General features: G+C 43.8%; 1 protein-coding gene across 1 annotated transcript in view; it reads left to right on the top strand.

Annotated features, from left to right (window-relative positions):
- The first annotated feature begins 689 nt into the window (after nucleotides 1-689).
- Nucleotides 690-21,239, top strand: part of PLEKHG3 (pleckstrin homology and RhoGEF domain containing G3) — a 67,195-nt gene continuing 46,645 nt past the window's right edge. The window contains exons 1-4 of the mRNA XM_073567292.1: nucleotides 690-1,034; nucleotides 7,921-8,384; nucleotides 13,500-13,600; nucleotides 20,920-20,989. Coding sequence (XP_073423393.1) covers nucleotides 977-1,034; nucleotides 7,921-8,384; nucleotides 13,500-13,600; nucleotides 20,920-20,989 — 693 coding nt within the window. The 5' untranslated portion in view covers nucleotides 690-976. The remainder of the gene's footprint in view (nucleotides 1,035-7,920; nucleotides 8,385-13,499; nucleotides 13,601-20,919; nucleotides 20,990-21,239) is intronic.

The following is a 21,239-nucleotide window of genomic DNA, read 5'->3' as shown; positions in this document are numbered from 1 at the left end:
AAAAAAAAAAAAATGCAAGAAAAAAACTGTCTCTAATTTAGAGTGTAAGCTCTGTGGTCCTCTCTTTTCAATCCTCCTCCCTCTCTCTACTTCTTGTCCTCCCTCTCTTAGCGGGGTTCTCTCTTTCCCTCAGCTGGGTTTTCTTTCTCTCTCAGCTGGGGTCCCCCTTTCCCTCATCTGGGGTCTCTCAGCTGGGTTCTCTCTCTCAGCTGGAGTCTCTTAGCTGGAATCTCTCTTTCTCAGCTGGGGTCTCTTTCCCTCTCAGCTGGAGTCTCTTTTTCTCAGCTGGAATCTCTCTTTCTCTCTCAGCTGTGGTCTCTCTCTGTCAGATGGGTTCTCTCTAACTCTCAGCAAGGGTTTCTCTCCTCTTTGTGTATTTTTTGAGAAATTACAATCTTTCCATTATGAAGATTCTCACTACGGTAATTTGTTCAGTACAAATCAATTTTTGGGGGGGGTTTTGTAATGGCTGGTTCCAGTGCATTGGCATGTTGGACACAGAGGCATAGTCTGTAGTGTCTGGTGGAGCATTGCTGAAGGACCTTCTCACTCCTGCTATTGAGAAATCTCCTTGTTGCCCCAATAGCCCGGTCACTTGCCTTCGTTTGTATTTAACCCTCTGAAGGGCAGAAGTTTATTTGTTTCAGAGTCTTTGTTATTCATAGACCTCTGAAGCTTTGGATAGACCATGGCCATGGGAGCTCCTTGAAGAGCTTAAAATGGTGTTGAGGATGTGTAATAAGGGAAGATTTACATTTCTAACTCCTTTTACAAGTCTACCTGGGAAACACCTCATTGTGTTATGATGGGAGGGAAGAAAATGGATCTTTTGACGTTTGTTTCCTGTCTGGAGGCGGAGGAGGGAGAGGGAGAGTGCAGGTGATACAATGATGTCAGTCTGTCCACACCTTGAGAGCGCTGGGATCTCATGAAGTGAGAGTGTTCTACCAGGAGCAGAGTCTCCAATCCACACAAAATGTTTGACGAGAAAGGACGCTTTGAAGGATTCAACCGTAGGATCTCTCGACTGTTCGGTAGGCGAAATATTGTTCCTTGATAGTTCTTTGTATCTTTGGGTTTTTGTTAGTTTGTGCTTCTTGCCTGTCTCTGAAAAAACAAGTACATTCCCACCTATCTCCATGATCTGCCTGATCCAGCTTTATGGATTAGTTCTGTAACTTTTTGGTGTATTCTATAAGGTTGGGTTCACACTGGTGTTCTGATTTGGTTATACAAACCGAAAAATGCAACCCCATCCATCTCATGATGGACACAAATGGTGCCTGACAGCCCCCATCGACTATTGTGGTTTTTAACAAAAGGTTATGTCTTAATTAGTGATGAGCGAGTATACTCGTTGCTCGGGTTTTCCTTAGCATGCTCGGGTGTCCTCCGAGTATTTTGGCGTGCTCGGAGATTTAGTTTCTGTCGACACAGCTGCATGATATGCGGTAGCTGGCCAGCCTGAATACATGTGGAGATTCCCTAACAAACAGGCAATCCCCACATGTGTTCAGCCTGTCCAGCAACCGCAAATCATGCAGCTGTGTCGACAGAAACTAAATCTCTGAGCACGCCAAAATACTTGGTGGACACCCGAGCATGCTCGGGAAAACCTGAGCAACGAGTATACTCACTCATCACTAGTCCCTTCCCAATATTCATTGGTCATTTATGGCGCAAGTCAGGTTCAGGTATATAAAGTCTGCTTAAGACCTATGACAGTGCTGTACCTAACAGATGCTGGCTGTATTACACAGCCAGCATCTGCCTCTCACCGCGACAAATGTAACAAAGTTGCTAACCGTATAGCTGCGGTGCTTTTTCTCGTATGCAAAAATGGGTACTAATTTCATCAGTGTTTTTTTTTTAATATCAATTTTTTTCATATGGGGGAAAAAATGTTGAAGCTTTCTCCAGCTCCTCCTATCAAAGAGTCTGAGAAAAACGGACATAAATGACATCCGAGTGCTGTTCGTTTTTTGTCACGGACCCGTAGACTTGGTGATTTTGATCTGAGAATCATATTAAGATCGGACATGTCTCCATGACGTTGTGCAGACGACTTGGTTCCCAAAAAAATGTAGATATATGAACAATCGGTATGATTACTATTCCTGAAAAACACACCTAGAACTCGTATGAGACAAACGGATGTCTACGTGTTGTCCCAGAGACGAACCATTCCGGGCTACCATTGGCCCTGCCGTGATGGGATCGCATGGTACTGATTGAAAGACGTGGCCGCCAGGGGCCTTCCTAGGGTCCGTATGGCCATCATGTTGGCACTTCTGTGAAGCCCACAGGCTTTATAGGAGAACATCCTTTTACCTATAATATATCTCACTGCACATTGATTTGTGGCATTGAAAACTAGAACTCGCCTTGCAAAAGTAAATTCCTCATACGGTTATGTAGACAGAAATATAAAAAGCTATGGTTCTTGGATGAAGGGGAAGAAAAAATGAAAGTGCAAAAATTGGCTGCCAAGGCAAGGTGTTGCTGCAACAAAAAATGCAGCATGATGTGATTTTTTTTTTTTCTGGTTACAATGAAGGTAACTGAAACATTCCTCTTAAAGGGGTTGTCCACAACTTGGACAGCCCCTTCTTGAACTAAAGTTAATCGCCAATGAAAAAAAAAATGAAGCCTAAACTCACCTCCCGTGCTGGCTCTATTCCCGCGATCTTGGCACTCGCGGTCCAGGAGCTCTGGTGAAGTGGAATGATGCGAGGCGTCACTGTCTCCGCCTTTGTACAGACTGAACATGAAGAGGAAGTCAGAAATCAGCTGCAGCCCAGACTTCCTCTTCATGTTTAATCTGTACGAAGGCGGGGACAGTGACGCCAGAGCTGATTGGGCGCCAGGCATCACAGGTCGTTATACCGCTCCAGAGTTCTGACACCGCTGGAATGGCACCAGTGAACAACCCCTTTTAATAGTGGCTCCACAGAAGCCTTAAAGGGGTTTTCCACTTTCCGGAAAATGGGCACCAAATTGTCAAATACCTAAAATAATAAAGCCAGCAGATACTCGCCGTCCCTAGGTCCATCATCCATTTCCTGTCCTGTCCTGGTGTTTTGACTGTAGCAGTGATGTCACTTCAAGTTCGGCACAGTATCTGAGCTCACTGATTGGCTAGAGAGGTGATGTGCCCTTCCGACATGTCACCACTTCAGCCAAAACAATGGGACCAGAGCAGCAGCGGTGCGTCGGCATTGACCCAAGGAGTGTTAGTACTGGCTGAGTTTATTATTTTAGGCATTTTACACAGTTTGGGGCCCACTTTTCTGAAAGTGGACAACACCTTTTAAGCTGGCCAAATACATTAGATCGATGCCGGCTAAACTGTCTTTTTGTTGACCACTATCTCTCCCGAATCCCTCATACATGGGAACCATCGGCTTGACCATGATTTTCTGTGTTATCCTTGAGCAGCCGCCAGAATCATCTGACTCTGACTTATCTGCCCACTAAACAGAAGGATCGGGAGGTTGTCGGAGGACCCCTCCCCATACACCTTAAATGGTTGTCAGATTTCCCTAAAATTGACAGGTTCCGCTGACTTTTATCTAATGTGCTTGGGGGCCTTTACATACGCAATTCAGATTTTTGGGTCTTTGTACAGAATCCGTTTCTCAGAAACTCTAAAAAAAAATTATTTCCTACAAAATTACTGTCCGAATGGTGTATAATCTGTGAGGAAAAGTAATAATCCGTAAATATGAGGCTCGCTGTCAGATGTTACCGTGGCTGGCTGCCATTTGAGGGAGGCACAATGGTGACTGTTCTAACACGTCTGGTGAAGCATTTCTGTAGGATGTTCTCATTCCAGTCCCTGAGAAATCGCTCAGTGTTGCACAAACAGCCCTGTCATGTGCCTTCATTGTATTAATCCCATGAAGGGCAGCAGTGTAGAACAATGCCCTCACTGCTTCCGTCAAAAAAAAGGATCTTAGGGTTTTCCTTTCGGGAACATTTTGGAATGTGCCATTACAGGAGAACTTGGCTATAAACTGCAGGGATTCATCAATCTCAAAGTTTTCTGGAGACCCTCCAAACACAAAACTTGGCCACTTTTCATTCAATGTCTGTTTCTTTTGGTTTTCTGTGAAATAAGTCAAAGCCAGAGGAGTTTGGCTTCCATTGTGCACACAACGATCCGTAATAGCCTACGCGCACTGAGCAATCATTATTCTCGGCAGCACTGCTCTTGTTTACACAGGATGATGTGCTGCCGAGAACAATGATTTTTGAATAAGCTTAAAGGGAACCTGTCACATGACTCGTGCTGCCCAAACTCTCAACAGGTTATAAGCGAAAGAATAAAGTGCTAAAAGAAAAAATAATAATAATTCTGGATCCCTATTATGTGAATGTCATTGAGCCCTAACGCTTCCATTTTCCAGACTGGTTTATAATCATTTACATGTCTTGTCGCCTGAGGCCTAATAAGTCATGGTTTGCTGGAAGGAGTTGTAGGATCCTCCTTCCTGCCAGGAAATGACACCCAGCCCTCATTCAGATGGGTGTCCTGTCGACATGTTTAATTCAGATTTTCGGTTTAACACTCAGACTCGTGCCGCAAATGAATAAAAACTTATTTTCAAATGTCTTTATTTTTATTGCAAAAAATATTGCAATCCATAGTGAGCAGGACTGAATAATTCTTCAGGCCCCTTTCAGATGGGCAGTTTTACTTGTGCTCTTCTATCCATTTTCCAGCTGCGAATATTTTTTTACCGAATGGGGGGGTATGGATATTGCATCACAGACCCACCCATATTTTTTGGTAATTTTTTTTTTTTTATTATTTTAGCACTTTCCACTTTAGCCATAGTTATGTGCACAGTGAATGCGTGAAAACACACACTGATCTTTGCTCCCCTTCCCGTTCCGGTACTCCGCTGCTCTCGCTGTTTCTTCCATGTGGAGTGGAAGTCACTTTTTGAATATATCCTAATGGGTCTCACATCGAGGCTCTCATAGACTTACATTGAAAAAGCAACTTCTGATCCACAGAGAAGATTCTATATGAGGCGGATGGTGAGAACTACAGTCGTGTAGTGCAGAAGAGGACGGTACAGCGCTGGAAACGGGCAATATCAATTCTAAATATTATACATGTATATTATAGAACTATGGTAAGATTTTTTTTTTTATACTTGCATTGTGCATATTATAACTATGGCTAATGAAGTAAATAAAAACAAAAATTGGAGTGCTACTTTAAACCCTTAAAGGTTGCCCTCATTCACACTATGTTTACTGTAGAGTAGCATTCCAACAGGTTTTTTTTTTTTTTTTAGTTTTTCTTGGCAGGAAGGATTTACTTTATCTCCTTTTAAAAATAAAAGGGATCTTGGTATGCCTTGGGGCAAGCTGTGCAACAAAAGATTTAATGATATGTGATCTAGTCATTTACATTTGCATATTAACGAGTTTGCATTTTTCTCCCCATTGACAAAATGTTACCTATGCAATTAAATGCTTTTTTCTTTTCTTTTTTTTTATTATGTGTATTTTTTTTTTTTTTATTATGTGTATTGTATTCATATGGTTTATATTTGTTCTCTATTTTTTATTTTTCTGCAGTGTTACAAACTTCTGACAAAAAAAAAATAAAGCTAATGAATGGGTGTAATATGCTTCAAAAATTGACATACTGCAAATCTTCAAGAAAAAAATAAGCAACGTGTGCATGAGACTTCGGAAGTCTCATTCACTTTGCTGATACTGTAAAATGGCAAATCCATCCGGAAAACATAGCTTGTGCACACAGCCTTAGACTATCCTGGAGTTTACTTTTTAATTCATAAATAAATAGTACACATAAAAATAAGCAATTTTGTAATATATCTTGTTCGCAAAATCTTTATTTCACTGTCAAGTCTTGGATAAAGTTTGTAAAATCTGTATTAAAGGGAACCTGTCAGCTTGTTTTTTCGCAATAAGCTGCGGCCACTGCCTTTCAGGGCTTATCTACAGCATTCTGTAATGCTTTAGATAAGCCCCAATCTACCCTGAAAGAGAAGAAAAAGGAGTTTTATTATACTCACTCGGGGGAGGTCCGGTCCGATGGGTGTTGCGGTCCAGTCCGGCGCCTCCCATCTTCTAGCAATGACGTCCCCCTCCTCTCTTCGTGTTGCGGCTCCTGTGCAGGCGTGCTGATCTTCCATGTTGAGCAAAGAACTGCAGTGCGCAGGCGCTGGGAATGGTCCAGCACCTGCGCACTGCAGTACTTGGCTCTGCAATCAACAGAACAGATCGGTACGCCTGCACAGGAGCCGCAACACGAAGAGAGGAGGGGGACGTCATTGCTAGAAGATGGGAGGCGCCGGACCGGACCGCAACACCCATCGGACCGGACCTCCCCCGAGTGAGTATAATAAAACTCCTTTTTCTTCTCTTTCAGGTTAGATTGGGGCTTATCTAAAGCATTACAGAATGCTGTAGATAAGCCCTGAAAGGCAGTGGCCGCAGCTTATTGCGGAAAAACAAGCTGACAGGTTCCCTTTAATTGAAGGCGGATTTTCCCATTACTGACATAGGAGATGACAGTTGGTGCTTATAAGATTATATGGAGTACAGAGGAGCTAGAGGCCGACACAGACATTCTGCTGCAAGTTTTCCTGAAATTACAATTATCCATAGAACTTTATGAGCACCAACTGTCATCTCCGTAATGAGAAACTCTGTATTCAGTAAAGACAGATTTTACCATAGTAATTTTTGAGAATGAATGATCAGTCCAGGAGGAGAAAGAAGCAAATTTCTTTGATAAGATATATTACAAAGTTTCCTATTTTTTTTAACTTGGGTTATCCGGGACTTTTTTTTGTAAATTTCACAATGAGGCTTATTACCGTTTCAGCAGGTAGTTGCTAACTAATAGCCTTACCACCCTGCACCGATCTCTCCCAGCTCAGCGCAGTTAAGCCCCCGTTACACACGGCGAGATCGCTATCGTTATCGCTGAAGCGACAACGATTGTGTGACGCAACAGCGACATCGCTAGCCATCTCTCTAAGTGTGTCACGCGGAAACGACCGGCTCCCTGCTGCGATGTCGCTGATCGTGCGCGAGCGTTCAGGATCATTTTTTGATCGCTGGCGTCACGCTGACCAGCATGCATCGCTGTGTTTGACGCCACTTATCAACGACGAGCGACCTCGTTGGCAACTCTGAACTCATATAGATAGCACTGAAGGACGCCTATTCAAAGTCTGAATCGCTATTATAGACAGTGTGTGACACGGTACCAACGATCGCTGTAGTCGTTAGTGACATCGCTGATCGCTGATGCGTCGTTATGAAGATCGGCCTGTATGACTGCTTACTAGCGATGCACAAATGATCTTAGCCAGGTCGTATCGTTGTCGGAATCGTTGGTGCGTCGCTACGTGTAACGGTACCCTTACAGTCGGCTTTCGCAACAATTTTGCTTTCAGTCAAGTTGACAAAGCAGTTCCTTCTCTTCCACTCTGCTCTGTTGACATGACTGAGCTTGCATCAGTCGGCAGTGACACCCCATGCACAGAGCAGAGCGGGAGAGAAGGATATGCTCTGTCAACATGATGTCACAGAATGCAGGAGAATTTTCATCATTGCTTGATTGTTGGACAGATCACACGTGTGTTATAGCTGTTGGACAGCCACAGGGACTTCATCATATTATTCGAACACGCCAAAGTCACTCTGTTCGCACCCGAGCATGGATAACATCTTATTCAAGCACGTCCGCTCATCACTACTTTTCAGTAATTCAAATCAATGAAAATGCGCCGTGGTCAAGTGATAGTTTTCACATTTCGAATGTTGCTCTAGCCGAGCGTCAACTGTGAAGAAAGCTTCCATATTACCACGATTAGTAATTAGTTTTATTGATTTACTCATTCATTGACCATTTTTATTTTCCAGAATCCCCAAGGCTGTCAGCCCCCTCATCCTACAGCAATGAGAAGTTATCCCGCTCTCCATCACTCGGTGCTGTGTTTTACGATTCTGAGGGTCCTCTAAGTGTCCTCTCACCAGTAACCTCTGGCTCACTCCGAGACCATTACCAGCTCCATGGAAATACAAATGGCAATGCAGTCAACAATGAGCAACTGAGGAAAAGTTCACCTGATCTAATCATGGACCTGCCTTCATTCACTACTGAGACTCCTCAGACTCTGGAAATGCACATTGGTTTGAAAAATGGCAACACAATGAATAGTAACGTCGGTGTAAACAGATATGGCCATCTTGGCTCTACATCCTTTTCTCCATTTGAAAGCAAAGTTAGTGTAATGTCTCGCAAACTAAACTATGTGGAACGTGTTGTGTGCGAAATTATAGAAACTGAGAGGATGTATGTTCAAGATCTTCGAAGTATCGTGGAGGTATGTAGGACTTCTTCACATTCTTTGGTTCTCCTGGATCAGTCTTCAGCATGTGACATTGTAGACCACCAACCGCTCCTCCGTATGCTTCACTCTATAGACCTTCGCTATAGTTATACCTTTCTCTATTGCTTTGTTACCGATCTACTGTATATACTTCTTCCTTTTCTTTTGGGGTTAATCACTTTTAGGTCCCCAACACCTTCTTAACACCTCACTGTTCGCCAAACTCGCGTGGTCTTATTTATAGTAACATAGTTATTAAGGTTGAAGGGAGACTTTAAGTCCATCTAGTTCAACCCATATCCTGTCCTAACCTGCCCATTCGTTTTCCCACTCCTATCCTTCCCCTCCGATCTATTGATAAACGTGCCTTCCAATGAAAAACAATTCTCTCTGGAGTGTTAAGTGTTTGATCATGGATGACCCCCATCGTTGGAAGCACCAATGTTCATGTACATGGGGGCAAAATCTCCTATTCCTTTTCGCTGCAATTGGCAATGTCATGCATAGAAGTCATAGGACCCCATAGTAGAACTCCTAATTGGGCCCTTCAGACTCCTTAAGAAAACAATATTTAGTGGGGTGACAACAGATTGGTATAGTCACAAAAAGGTGTATCTCCCATTTTTTAACACAGAGAAGGACATGTATTTCTGCACTTACAAAGTAATTTTTCCCCTATTGAAGCCCCTTAATCTTTTCATCCACTATGATACCCCTTTCATAACCCCCATAAACTATGATGCCAACAAAAATTACCTCCAAATACTTCCACAGTGAATTCCTCCACAGTTCCCTTCACAAGAACAGTATGATTGAGCTGTGGAGTCGGTAAGCCAAACCTCCGATTCCTCAATTTCCATGACTCCGACTCCAACTCCACAGCCCTGCTCATAGTGCCCCCACAGTTCCCTCAAAAACATGAGGGCCCCAATGACTATAGCACAGTGCTATGACCACCAGTCTCAAAGCATAGTGTAATGGCCCTCACACAGTATAAGGCTCTTGCATACCTCCACACAATATAATGCTCCTCCTCCCTCCACAGCCCTTCATACAGTATGATTCCCATACAGTATAATGACCCTCACAGCCCTTCACACAGTATAATGGCCACCACAGGTATAATGGTGCCCAAAGCCCTCCACACAGTATAATGTCCCACAGCCCTTCATACAGTATAAAAGCTTCTACACAGTATAATGACCCCCACAGCCTTCCACACAGTATAATGGCCCCCACAGACCTCCACACTGTATAGTGGCCCCCCGCAGCCCTCCACACAGTATAATGGCCCCCACAGCCTTCCACACAGTATAATGGCCCCCACAGCCTTCCACACAGTATAATGTCCCACAGCCCTTCATACAGTATAAGGCCGGTTTCACATTAGCGCATTTTCAGCGCGCGCACGGCCGGGGGTAGCTCCGCCCCCGAGCCGGCTCTCTGCCCGGCGTGCCCGCCCCTTCCTTGTAGCGCCGCCTCCTAGCGGACAGCGGCGCCTGCGATCGGCGCACCCTATCTTTAGCATAGGGTGCGCCGATCGTGCGCAGGCCGTGCGCTAGTTGCGCTTTGACCTGCGCTGCGCACTTTTGACGGTGCGCCGTGCGCGCCAAAATCCGAAAAGTTTGATTTTGGCGCGCACGGCGCACCGTCAAAAGTGCGCAGCGCAGGTCAAAGCGCAACTAGCGCACGGCCTGCGCACGATCGGCGCACCCTATGCTAAAGATAGGGTGCGCCGATCGCAGGCGCCGCTGTCCGCTAGGAGGCGGCGCTACAAGGAAGGGGCGGGCACGCCGGGCAGAGAGCCGGATCGGGGGCGGAGCTACCCCCGGCCGTGCGCGCGCTGAAAATGCGCTAATGTGAAACCGGCCTAAAAGCTTCTACACAGTATAATGACCCCCACAGCCTTCCACACAGTATAATGGCCCCCACAGACCTCCACACTGTATAGTGGCCCCCCGCAGCCCTCCACACAGTATAATGGCCCCCACAGCCTTCCACACAGTATAATGGCCCCCACAGCCTTCCACACAGTATAATGGCCCCCACAGCCTTCCACACAGTATAATGGTCAACACAGACCTCCACACTGTATAGTGGCCCCCTCAAAACCCCAAAAGAAACGTTGGTATTACTCACTGAGTTACAGGCAGTGTATGAAAGTGCTATTACTGTAGTGCCTCATCTACAAAAAGAGCATATGTTGCCACAGTCCTGCAAAAATTACTGTAAAAAATAAAATGTATTACATTATGTAAATATGCCCCTAAGGAGCTGTTACCATAAACCTCTGGTGTCACCAATCCGCAGTTATAGATAGATATACAAATCTTACAATGTTATAATTGTAATCATACAGACCTGAATTATCATGTTACCAAGTCATTTTTACCATATGGTAATAATCAATGAAATCCCTAAAAATAATTTCAGAATTGCTTTTTTCACTATTTTGTCGCACTTAGATTTTTTTTCCTGTTTATCCGTGCAATATATGGTTAAATAACTGGTGTCATTCAGAGCTACAACTCCTCTCCCTCCCCTCAAAAAAGCCCCAAGCCCTCATACAGCTATTTTGATGGGGAAAAAATGGTTGTGACTCATGAAAGCTTGCGGAAAGGGGCGTACCCCCGAAACGTTGTTGCAGGTGTGGATCTCGGATCGTCAGTCAGCCTCTCTGCTTCCACATGCCGGCTGTTGCATGGAGCAGCTGGACCTGTTGCATCGGAGTCTGTGTCCTTTTTTCTCTATGGTGATTATGGCGATTGTTGATTCCTTGAATTTGATCACTGATTCCATGAATATATTCTGGGGTTAATCTAAAAGATTGAAGTATAAATATAAAGGAAACTATTACAACAGACTGTATGTGCTTTATGCTGTTTATTATATAGTTTGGACTGAGTGTATGATCTCAGCCATCTATGTCTGACACTAAAACGCAGAAAAAAACATACTTTAATATCCGCTAGAGACCGAGCTACACGGGTGACATGGGTTCGCTCCCTGGTGGCTTCTCCCTGCCTGCTGCCATTGACTGAAAAGTTTTTCCCTATAGATGCACAGGAGGAGAAACCTGTCAATCACTATCAGAGGGCAGGGAGAAGCCACCAAGGACCCGCCTGTATGACTAGTCATCCGTGCGGCTCGGTCTCCTGCGACTCTTAAATATGGTGTTCTGTGAAACCCCGCAGCGCTTCAAAGTCAGACATATATGGCCTGGTACGTGCGGCCCCAGGGTGTCCAGTTCCCTTTAAAAACATTTCTGCAATGGTTTCATTCATCAGTATGGGGTTTATAAGATTCCTAACTCTGAGTCCACCTCATTGACTTAAAAGAAATGGATTTACGAATGTTTTACATAGGACTGTGGAGTCGGAGTCCATTTTGGTGGTGTCGGAGTAAATAAAATGGATCGACTCCTAAAATATTTAATAAATTGGGTACGGTAGTACACTGCAGGATGTCCTGTAAATGTTTTCATAAGAATTTAGGAAAGTTCTGAAATGTCTGTTCTGTTCCAGATTAGAGATGAGAAAACCTTTTACGGTTCGGTTCGGCTCTGTTCAATGACCTTCCCAATGTTTGCCAAACATAACTGAACACCATTGAATTCAATGGGAGGCAAAACCAAATGCATAGACAACACCTTCGGTGGGGGGGAGGGGAAAAGCTGCCAAACAACTCAAATTAGGGGTAGACACCAGGAAAAATGGCATCAATTGACCCATCGATTGCGCTATAAATAGGTTTTTTTAAATTGACGTGGGTTCCCCTGTATTTTTGATAACCAGCCAGGCAAAACTGACAGCTGGGGGCTGCAACCCTCAGCTGTCAGCTTTAGCAAGGTTAGTTATCAAGAATAGAAGGGTCCCCATGCTGTTTTTTTTATAATTATTTAAATAAATAATCTAAAAAAAACATGGTGGGGTCCCCCCATTTTTGACAACCAGCCAAGCTAAAGCTGACAGCTTGGGACTGGTAATGGAAAGGTGTCTATAAGACACCCCCATTACTAACCCCATAGTGAAATTATATAAAAAAAAGCACATACTTAGAATAAAGTCCTTTTTATTTGAAATAATGACAGACTCCTTATTTACTGTAAACTAGACCATACACACGTTATCGCTCAGTCCACTGATGCCAATGTCCCCTGCAAAAGAATTAAAATAATAAGCAACAATATTACTCATCTGTCCGAACTGAAGAAATAAACCATAATGTCCCACGACGATCCTGAGTTTGAGGGAAGTCACTAATGTGACTGCTGTACCCGGAAGCCGGCATGACACATTTAGGCTGTGTGCACACGATGCAGATTTGCAGCGGATCCGCAGCGGATTTTACCGCGCACAAACGTTGCATTTCTGCATTGTGATGTACAGTAGCCTTAAACTCAATGTAAAAAAAAAAAGCGCTGTGCAGACGCTGCGGATTTTTCCGCGGTACAAAATGCGCAGCATGTTACTTCTTTTGTGCGGTTTTCCATCTCCCCTGTCACCAAATCCGCAGGGGGAAAAGCGCGATGGAAAACCGCACGAAAATCGCATGAAAAATGGAACAAATCCGCAGGAAAAATGCAGGTCATTTGACCTGCGGATTTCTTCCATTCTGCCTGGAAAAATCCGCAGGGCCAAAAAGTACGTCTGCACTCGGCCTTATAAACCTGATATTAAAGAGAACCTGTCACCTTGTTTTCTCCATGTAAAGTATGGCCAGCATCGGTAAGCCCTCTGCTACAGCATTCTGGTATGCTGTATCTACATATGTCGCCAATCACAAAAAAAGCTTTTATTATACTCAGACGGCACAGACCGGTCCCAAGGTCATATCTTGTGATGATCTAGTGCCTCCTCTTTATTTTTTGTGTTATGCAGTGTGCATTGCCGACAGACATACGGCATTCTAGAATGCTGTAGCGAAGGGTTGAAAGATGCTGGCCGTACTTTATATGGAGAAAACATGGTGACAGATTCCCTTTAAACTGAAGATTTGGTGTAGAGCTAATAATGTATCTGTGAATAATGACTGTGACAGCTTGTAAATTTTTTAACTAATAAAACCTAATTGATGTGTGCAATTGAAATGCCTGTAAATTTCCACTAGGACTACCTTGGAGGCATCATAGACAAACATGAGCTACCTATGAAGCCAGAGCAAGTCAGCGCCCTTTTTGGAAACATTGAGGATATTTATGGATTAAACAGGTGATACATCTTTTCTCTTTGTTTCTCTAAGAATTGATGCAATACTGTATGTTACTGTTCGCTCACATGTTACATTTTTGTAAGAGGTTTGGTGGATCCTAAACTTGTGCAGCTCCTCTTCTGCTATGTGGAATATATATATATATATATATGTACTAGATGGTGGCTCGATTCTAACGCATCGGGTATTCAGACTACCGCCAGTCATCTCCCGGCTGCGTCGCCGCTGACCTCCGTGCGGCAGGAGATGACCCGCGGCAACCGTTGGGTGATCAGCGGCTAGCGCCGCAGACCTCCCGACGGTAGGGGTGGAGTGCGTCATTCGAATTCCGCACCAATTCGCGGCCGGACTGCGCCGGTCGCTGATTGGTCGGGCGCGACCAATCAGCAACACGGGATTTCCGTTACAAACGGAGAGACAGACAGACAGAATTAGACGATTATATAGTAGATTCCTTTGCCTCCTATAGCTGTTGTATTAAATCACTGTCTATTGCTGGCTGCAGAATGAGTTCATAGTGTAATATAGGAGGCAAATGGTGCACAATTTTTATTGCAACCCAATTACAAAAATGATTTTTAGCCCCAACTGCTTGCTTTTAAGCAATAAATTAAATGTCCCCCATAGGTGGACAACACCTTTAACCACACTATTTTGCATTGGATTTGCTTTTACGTGTACACATACCCTAATTTTGTGACATGATTTTCAAAGCATAGCTCATTTGGGAAAGTTAAGATTTTGACTTGCAGCATATAATTGTAAGTTTATGTGCACATGTCTTTTTCAGGTGGAACCCGCCTGAAAAGGTGCTAAAAAATGCCAAAAAAAGAACATAATGCACAGCATTATAAGAGATATTACAAAGCTTCTTATTTTCACATGCTCAAAAGGAAAAAAAATTAAACACTCTTTAAGTGTTTGGATAGAGTTAATTGAGTTCTACACTATAACTTTGCAGCTCAGGAACCAATCTTACTGGTTACAATGTCTCAGCTAAAATGTTTTCCCTAATCCCTAACTATGTATGTAATGTAGTGTAAGTATCAGATAAAATAAAAGGGCGCAATAGGGTCTTATTCATGTACACAAGAGGAAAGCATGAAAAAGCTAAAATCCAGATGTTGCAGCTGCTGATTATGAAAGTGACCGAAAAAGATTGCTGGGGAAGTGGAAGTATTCTGCGTTTACTGGAAAGATGACATCCACATCGGATATAACATGCTGGTTTATCAACCCGTTTCAGAGTCACACTGACTCCTTCTTCAGGACAACCATACATCTGTAAGTGTACTAAAATACTTACCAATCGCCATGTTCCCCAGTTCCCACCGCCCCTCCGCTCCACTTCTGACTGCGCTTCAGTTTTTCCAGCTCACTCTGTCTTGTCTTACCAATGTAAGTCTATAGGACTGAGAACACGGCTCCATAGACTTACAGCGACTTCCACCCTACGTGAGCCGGACAGACTGATTTCAGGTCACGTGGGCTAAGAAGAGGACTAGAGCTTCGCTGGAAACTGGGAAACGAGGCAATCGGTAACTGCACTTACACTACATTACCTACATTATTAGGAGGGAGTAGCGAAATTAATAATTTTGCTGTATATATTTAATTTCTTATATAAGAGAATGAACACTGGGATGAGGATATGTATGATGGGTATATGGGCACGGGACTATGGGATGGAGGATGTATGATGGGTATATTGGCACGGGACTATGGGATGGAGAATATGTATGATGGGTATATGGGCACGGGACTGTAGGATGGAGGATATGTATGATGGGTATATGGGCACGGGACTATGGGATGGAGGATGTATGATGGGTATATTGGCACGGGACTATGGGATGGAGAATATGTATGATGGGTATATGGGCATGGGACTATGGGATGGAGAATATGTATGATGGGTATATAGGCACGGGACTATGGGATGGAGGACATGTATGATGGGTATATGGACACAGGACTATGGGATGGCGGATATGTATGATGGGTATATGGGCACAGGACTATGGGATGGCGGATATGTATGATGGGTATATGGGCACGGGACTATGGGATGGAGGATGTATGATGGGTATATGGGCACTGGACTATGGGATGGAGGATATGTATGATGGGTATATGGGCACGGGACTATAGGATGGAGGATGTATGATGGGTATATGGGCACTGGACTATGGGATGGAGGATATGTATGATGGGTATATGGGCACGTGACTATAGGATGGAGGATGTATGATGGGTATATGGGCACTCAACTGTGGGATGGAGGATATGTATGATGGGTATATGAGCACGGGACTATGGGATGGAGGATGTGTGATGGGTATATGGGCACAGGACTATGGGATGGAGGATATGTATGATGGGTATATGGCCACTGGACTATTGGATGAAGGATATGTATGATGGGTATATGGGCACAGGACTATGGGATGAAGGATATGTATGAGGGTATATGGGCACGGGAAAATGGAATGGAGAATGTATGATGGTGTATGGGCCCGGGACTATGGGATGGAGGATGTGTGATGGGTATATGGGCACTGGACTATTGGATGAAAAATATGTATGATGGGTATACGGGCACGGGACTATGGGATGAAGGATAATCATAGTTACTATGCCCGGGCAACGCCGGGCTCTTCAGCCAGTGCATATATAATTTGATGATAAATTCACAGGTTAATGGTAATTGGATTTTCACAGTTGGGAAACATTACTAATATCAGACAAAACATGCAAAATTAGGAAAATATTGATGTTTGCTATTAGAAAGGTAAAGTTGCTCTAAACCTTTTAAGAGAATATATCAGTTTGCTTTGTATCCCCCTCTCCCAAAACTGACGTGCAGGTAGCTCTTGCAGAGACAAGTCTATCCTCACCTTTATTAGCCATTCCGTTACTTTTTTATTGAGAAATGGCCGTTTCAATAAAAAAGTATAATGAGGCTGAAGTGCTCTGGGTGTGACAAAGCACTTCCCAAGCACTTTTGCCCTGTTTTATTTCCCACCTAGTGTCCACCTGACTGATGGCTCCTATGATGTGCAACTTCAAGCAAAGTTACTGTCAGTTAAGTCGGTGCTAAGCGAGGATTGGAGGTAGTGGCTTGGGAAGTGCTTTATCACCACAGCCTCATTTGCATATTTAATGAAATGATTTGTTTGTGATGGAGGAACGGACTGGCTAACTATAGGTAAGCAGCAGGTCACCATGATAAAGGTGTAAAATACTGATGAAACAACCACTTGCTATCCCACCCAACACCTTTGGTGTGGCTGCCTAGTAGTCAGAAAGCACACAGGCTTGTGTAGGGCGCCCCATTCACGCCATTACGTGAGAGGCACCGCTATCCATATAACGTCCTATTACCGACGCCCCTACTATTATATCAGGCAGGCTGGTGTGTGCATTCTGAATACTAGGCAGCCTCCCATGGATGTTTGGTTGGTTAGTAAGTGGTTGTGTTTAGTATTTTGCTCTTGTGCTGCCCCCCACCTTTATTATAGGGAACCCGCTGCATCCTGTTTTGCATTTGTGTCTGGACATGGTCTTGCAAGTACAGCTGCTAATTTTTCAGGGATGTTTTTCTATCGATTTAGAGTTCTTTTTTCAGTGGATTGTAATGATGGACTTGTCTTTGCAAGAGCCACATGCACATATAAATAGTTTGGGGCTGTCCTCAAGCTGACAGATTCCCTTTAATAAGCTTTGTATGTCGGTCAGCATGTTGGCTCAGTGGTTAGCACTGGGATTTGCTTACTTCAGCCCACATTCCAACTAAACTTGTTCGGCCTTGCTCAGTACTCTTAAACCCATCTCGACAGCAATCACATATTTGCAGTCACATGCCCACCGTTTCAGGCGTCCGAGAAGCCACACAGTGCGCACAATGTGAGGATTCACATAGACTGCAGACTTATGGCCTTAGGCCGATCACCCCCTTTAAGGGGGACTTTGACATCATGAAAATGCAGTCTAATCTACAGGCACCATGTTATAGAGCGGGAGGAGCTGAGCAGAATGATATATAGTTTTTGTTAGAAAAGATTCAGTATTACCTGTGTTTTTATCATTTAGACCTCTGTTCCTTCTGGGGTTTTCAGTCCAGTGGGCGGTCCTATCAGTGACTGACAGGTATCACTGTATGCACTATTATACAATCACTGATAGGACCGCCCACTGGACTGAAAACCCCAGAAGGAGCAAAGGTTTAAAAGATTAAAACACAAGTTATGCTGAATATTTTCTAACAAAACTATATATCAATCTTCTCAGCTCCCTCTCCTCTATAACATGGGGCCTGTAGATAGGACGGCATTTCCATGGTGACAGGTTCCCTTTAATTTCCAGCATCAATAACACTTAATTGGCATCTAGTAACATAGAAATCTGACCTCCTGCGGTGAATCTGAGCATGTATACAAGCTAATATGCACCAAACAGCCGCAGTCATTATACTCCGGAGTATCTCTGTACCTGCAGTGGTTGCAGACAGAATGAGGAATGTGTGCGCATCACGGGACCCCACAGTGTCAGGACCATAGGGTGACTACATGCAGTGCTCGCTTCTGGGCAGGAGACCGGCTGTCAGTCTGAATAAGGGGAAGGGCTCGCAATGCAAATACTACTAAAAATCAGATCTGATCTTTTTTAGGGGCTAAGTCCCCTATATAATGTGCATTTTGAGGGTGACAGACTCCATTTTAACCTGTGAATTTATGATCCACACGTATAATTTGTACCATTTAACACAGTGATGTTTTTAGGACCGACCACAGAGATGAGTAAATGTAACTTTATGCTGATCTTGTATTTTACTTTAGTATGTAAGAAAATAGGGCCTGAGGGGCATTTTTGTTATATACACTGCTCACAAAAATAAAGGGCCACACTCAAATAACACATCCTAGATCTGAATGAATGAAATATTCTCATTGAATGCTTTGTTCTGTACAAAGTTGAATGTGCTGACAACAAAATCACACAAAAATCATCAATGGAAATCAAATTTATTAACCAATGGAGCCCTGGATTTGGAGTCCCACACAAAAATAAAGTGGAATGTAATGTCCTTAAAAAAGTCAAAATGATGCTCAGTAGTGTGTGTGTGGCCTCCACGTGCCTGTATGACCTCCCAACAATGCCTGGGCATGCTCCTGATGAAGTTGCGGATGTTCTCCTGAGGGATCTCCTCCCAGACCTGGACTAAAGCATCCGTCAACTCCTGGACAGTCTGTGGTGCAACGTGACATTGGTGGATGGAGCAAGACATGCTGTCCCAGATGTGCTCAATCGGATTCAGGTCTGGGGAACGTGCGGGCCAGTCCATAGCTTCAATGCCTTCATCTTGCAGGAACTGCTGACACACTCCAGCCACATGAGGTCTGGCATTGTCCTGCATTTGGAGGAACCCAAGGCCAACCGCACCAGCATATGGTCTCACAAGGGGTCTGAGGATCTCATCTCGGTACCTAATGGCCCCCTCCACGTCTCCTGGTGTACTGGCCTGTCTCCTGGTAGAGCCTCTAGACACTACGCTGACAGACACAGCCACCCTTCTTGCCACAGTTCGCATTGATGTGCCATCCTGGATGAGCTGCACTACCTGAGCCACTTGTGTGGGTTGTAGAGTCCGTCTCATGCTACCACGAGTGTGAAAGCACAACCAACATTCAAAAGTGACCAAAACATCAGCCAGAAAGCATTGGTACTGAGATGTGGTCTGTGGTCTCCACCTGCAGAACCACTCCTTTATTGAGTGTGTCTTGATAATTGCCAGTAATTTCCATGTGTTGTCTATTCCATTTGCACAACAGCAAGTGAAATTGATAATCAATCTGTGTTGCTTCCTAAGTGGACAGTTTGATTTCACAGAAGTTTAATTTACTTGGAGTTGTATTCTGTTGTTTGTGTTCCCTTTATTTTTTTGAGCAGTGTACATTCAGAACATTATTTTAAGTATAATTTTTAAATTTGAATATGTCACATGGGTATCCTTCTGCACCCACGTCTAATCTTATCTACATTCTTTTCTCATTATATTTGTTTCAAGACCCCCATACTAGTGACTCTTTAGCAGGTAGGTCATAGCCAAGGTGCCGCTTGCACAAATAACACATTAATAATGTTACAAATAAAAGCTGAAGAACGTAATATAAAATGCATGTACGTATTTGTGATTTTGTTGCTGTGTTTTATGCATGGGTATATGAAATGTTTGGGGTTTTTTTTTCATGATTTTCATTTGTTTGTTTTTTAAGTGAGGCATGACATAAGTGTAATAGTGCGTCCCACATCATTACTGCATTTATGATATCTTTATTGATCACCCCCTTTTTTATTTCAACTTTTTACTAATTTTCTCACATGCAAAGCAGTCAAGCTAATCTGTGTAACCTCACCATTACCACTGATTGGCAGCTTTCTGCCTATGCACGGTGTATACACAGGAAGCTGCCAGTCAGGGGTGTGGGTGGGGTTATACAGGGCTCAGCATTCTGAGCTCTGTTAGATCGATCAAGACTCCACCAAGCAGCACGGTGAGTGACACATGGCTGGAATCAGGGTCTCTGTCTCAACATATCAGATTCCATAGCAAAAACCTGCTGACAGATTCCATTTAATGTGCTGGGGAATATCTGCATATCCTGGCCATCTCACTTTGTCAGGGTAGGTGATAACTTGCTGATGGGCGAGGGGTCCGAGCGCTGGGACCCTCACCAATCGGTCAAATAGGGAATTTTTATCGCCTACAAGGAACTTACCGTAATTGCCCTTTACAAAATGAAGCGGTAAGTCGGTGCATGGCCTCTGCTCCATTCATTCTCTTTATGGCTGCTGAAAAGAAATGAGTGCACCCCATAGGGATGGCTGGAGCATCAGTTGAGCCTGCGCACCACAGCTACAATGTAACAGGGATAAAAATCCCCCGTTCTGTCGATCGGACCCCCAACAATCAACATATTTCCTATCCTATGGGTTAACTCTATGACAAAATATTGAAGACTGAAAATCTGTAAGTATACATCAATGTACACTAAAATCAGGCAAATAATTTCGTTTTGCTGCCGCTGATATTAGCTACTGACGGAAACGTTTTCTCCCAATTAGTATTTGTTTTGGTGTGGCTGTGTGTACGGAGCTGTGTCTTCAGCTGACTGCACAGAATTGCTGTGAATTTTCCATGTCCCATTTTTTCCATTCATTTACATATTCCGTAGGTCTTGAAACTGATGTCTTTCTTTGCACTAATAGAAACTATTTCAGCTGTGACACAGATTTACTTTTGCCATTTTGTTTTCAGTCAGCTCCTCCAGGACCTCGATAGTTGCAGTGAAAACCCTGTGGCTGTTGCCGGCTGCTTCGTGGAAAAGGTTAGGATTGACTAATAAGAAGATCCATATTAACGTTTATGGGGAATTTCATATTTACATCTCTAACAGTTATGCGTTGGGCACCATAGAAAAATGGCATAGGGGGAATAATAAGTGCAGAGGGCTTTATTTGATATTGATATAGGAACTCTATCTAAATAGTCTCCAAGGTCTGGAAGAGCCCTTATGTGTTGAAATGCATAGAATAGGAACGGTTTTATCCTAAAAGGAATTTGTCGCCAAGTTTTTG

This window comes from Dendrobates tinctorius, unplaced genomic scaffold (assembly GCF_039654945.1).
Source record: "Dendrobates tinctorius isolate UK_male_01 unplaced genomic scaffold, ASM3965494v1 ptg000019l, whole genome shotgun sequence".
In the NCBI taxonomy this organism is placed as follows: Eukaryota; Metazoa; Chordata; class Amphibia; order Anura; family Dendrobatidae; genus Dendrobates; species Dendrobates tinctorius.
The sequence above is the reverse complement of the archived record's forward strand: the minus strand, read 5'-3'. Positions and strand labels throughout refer to the sequence as shown.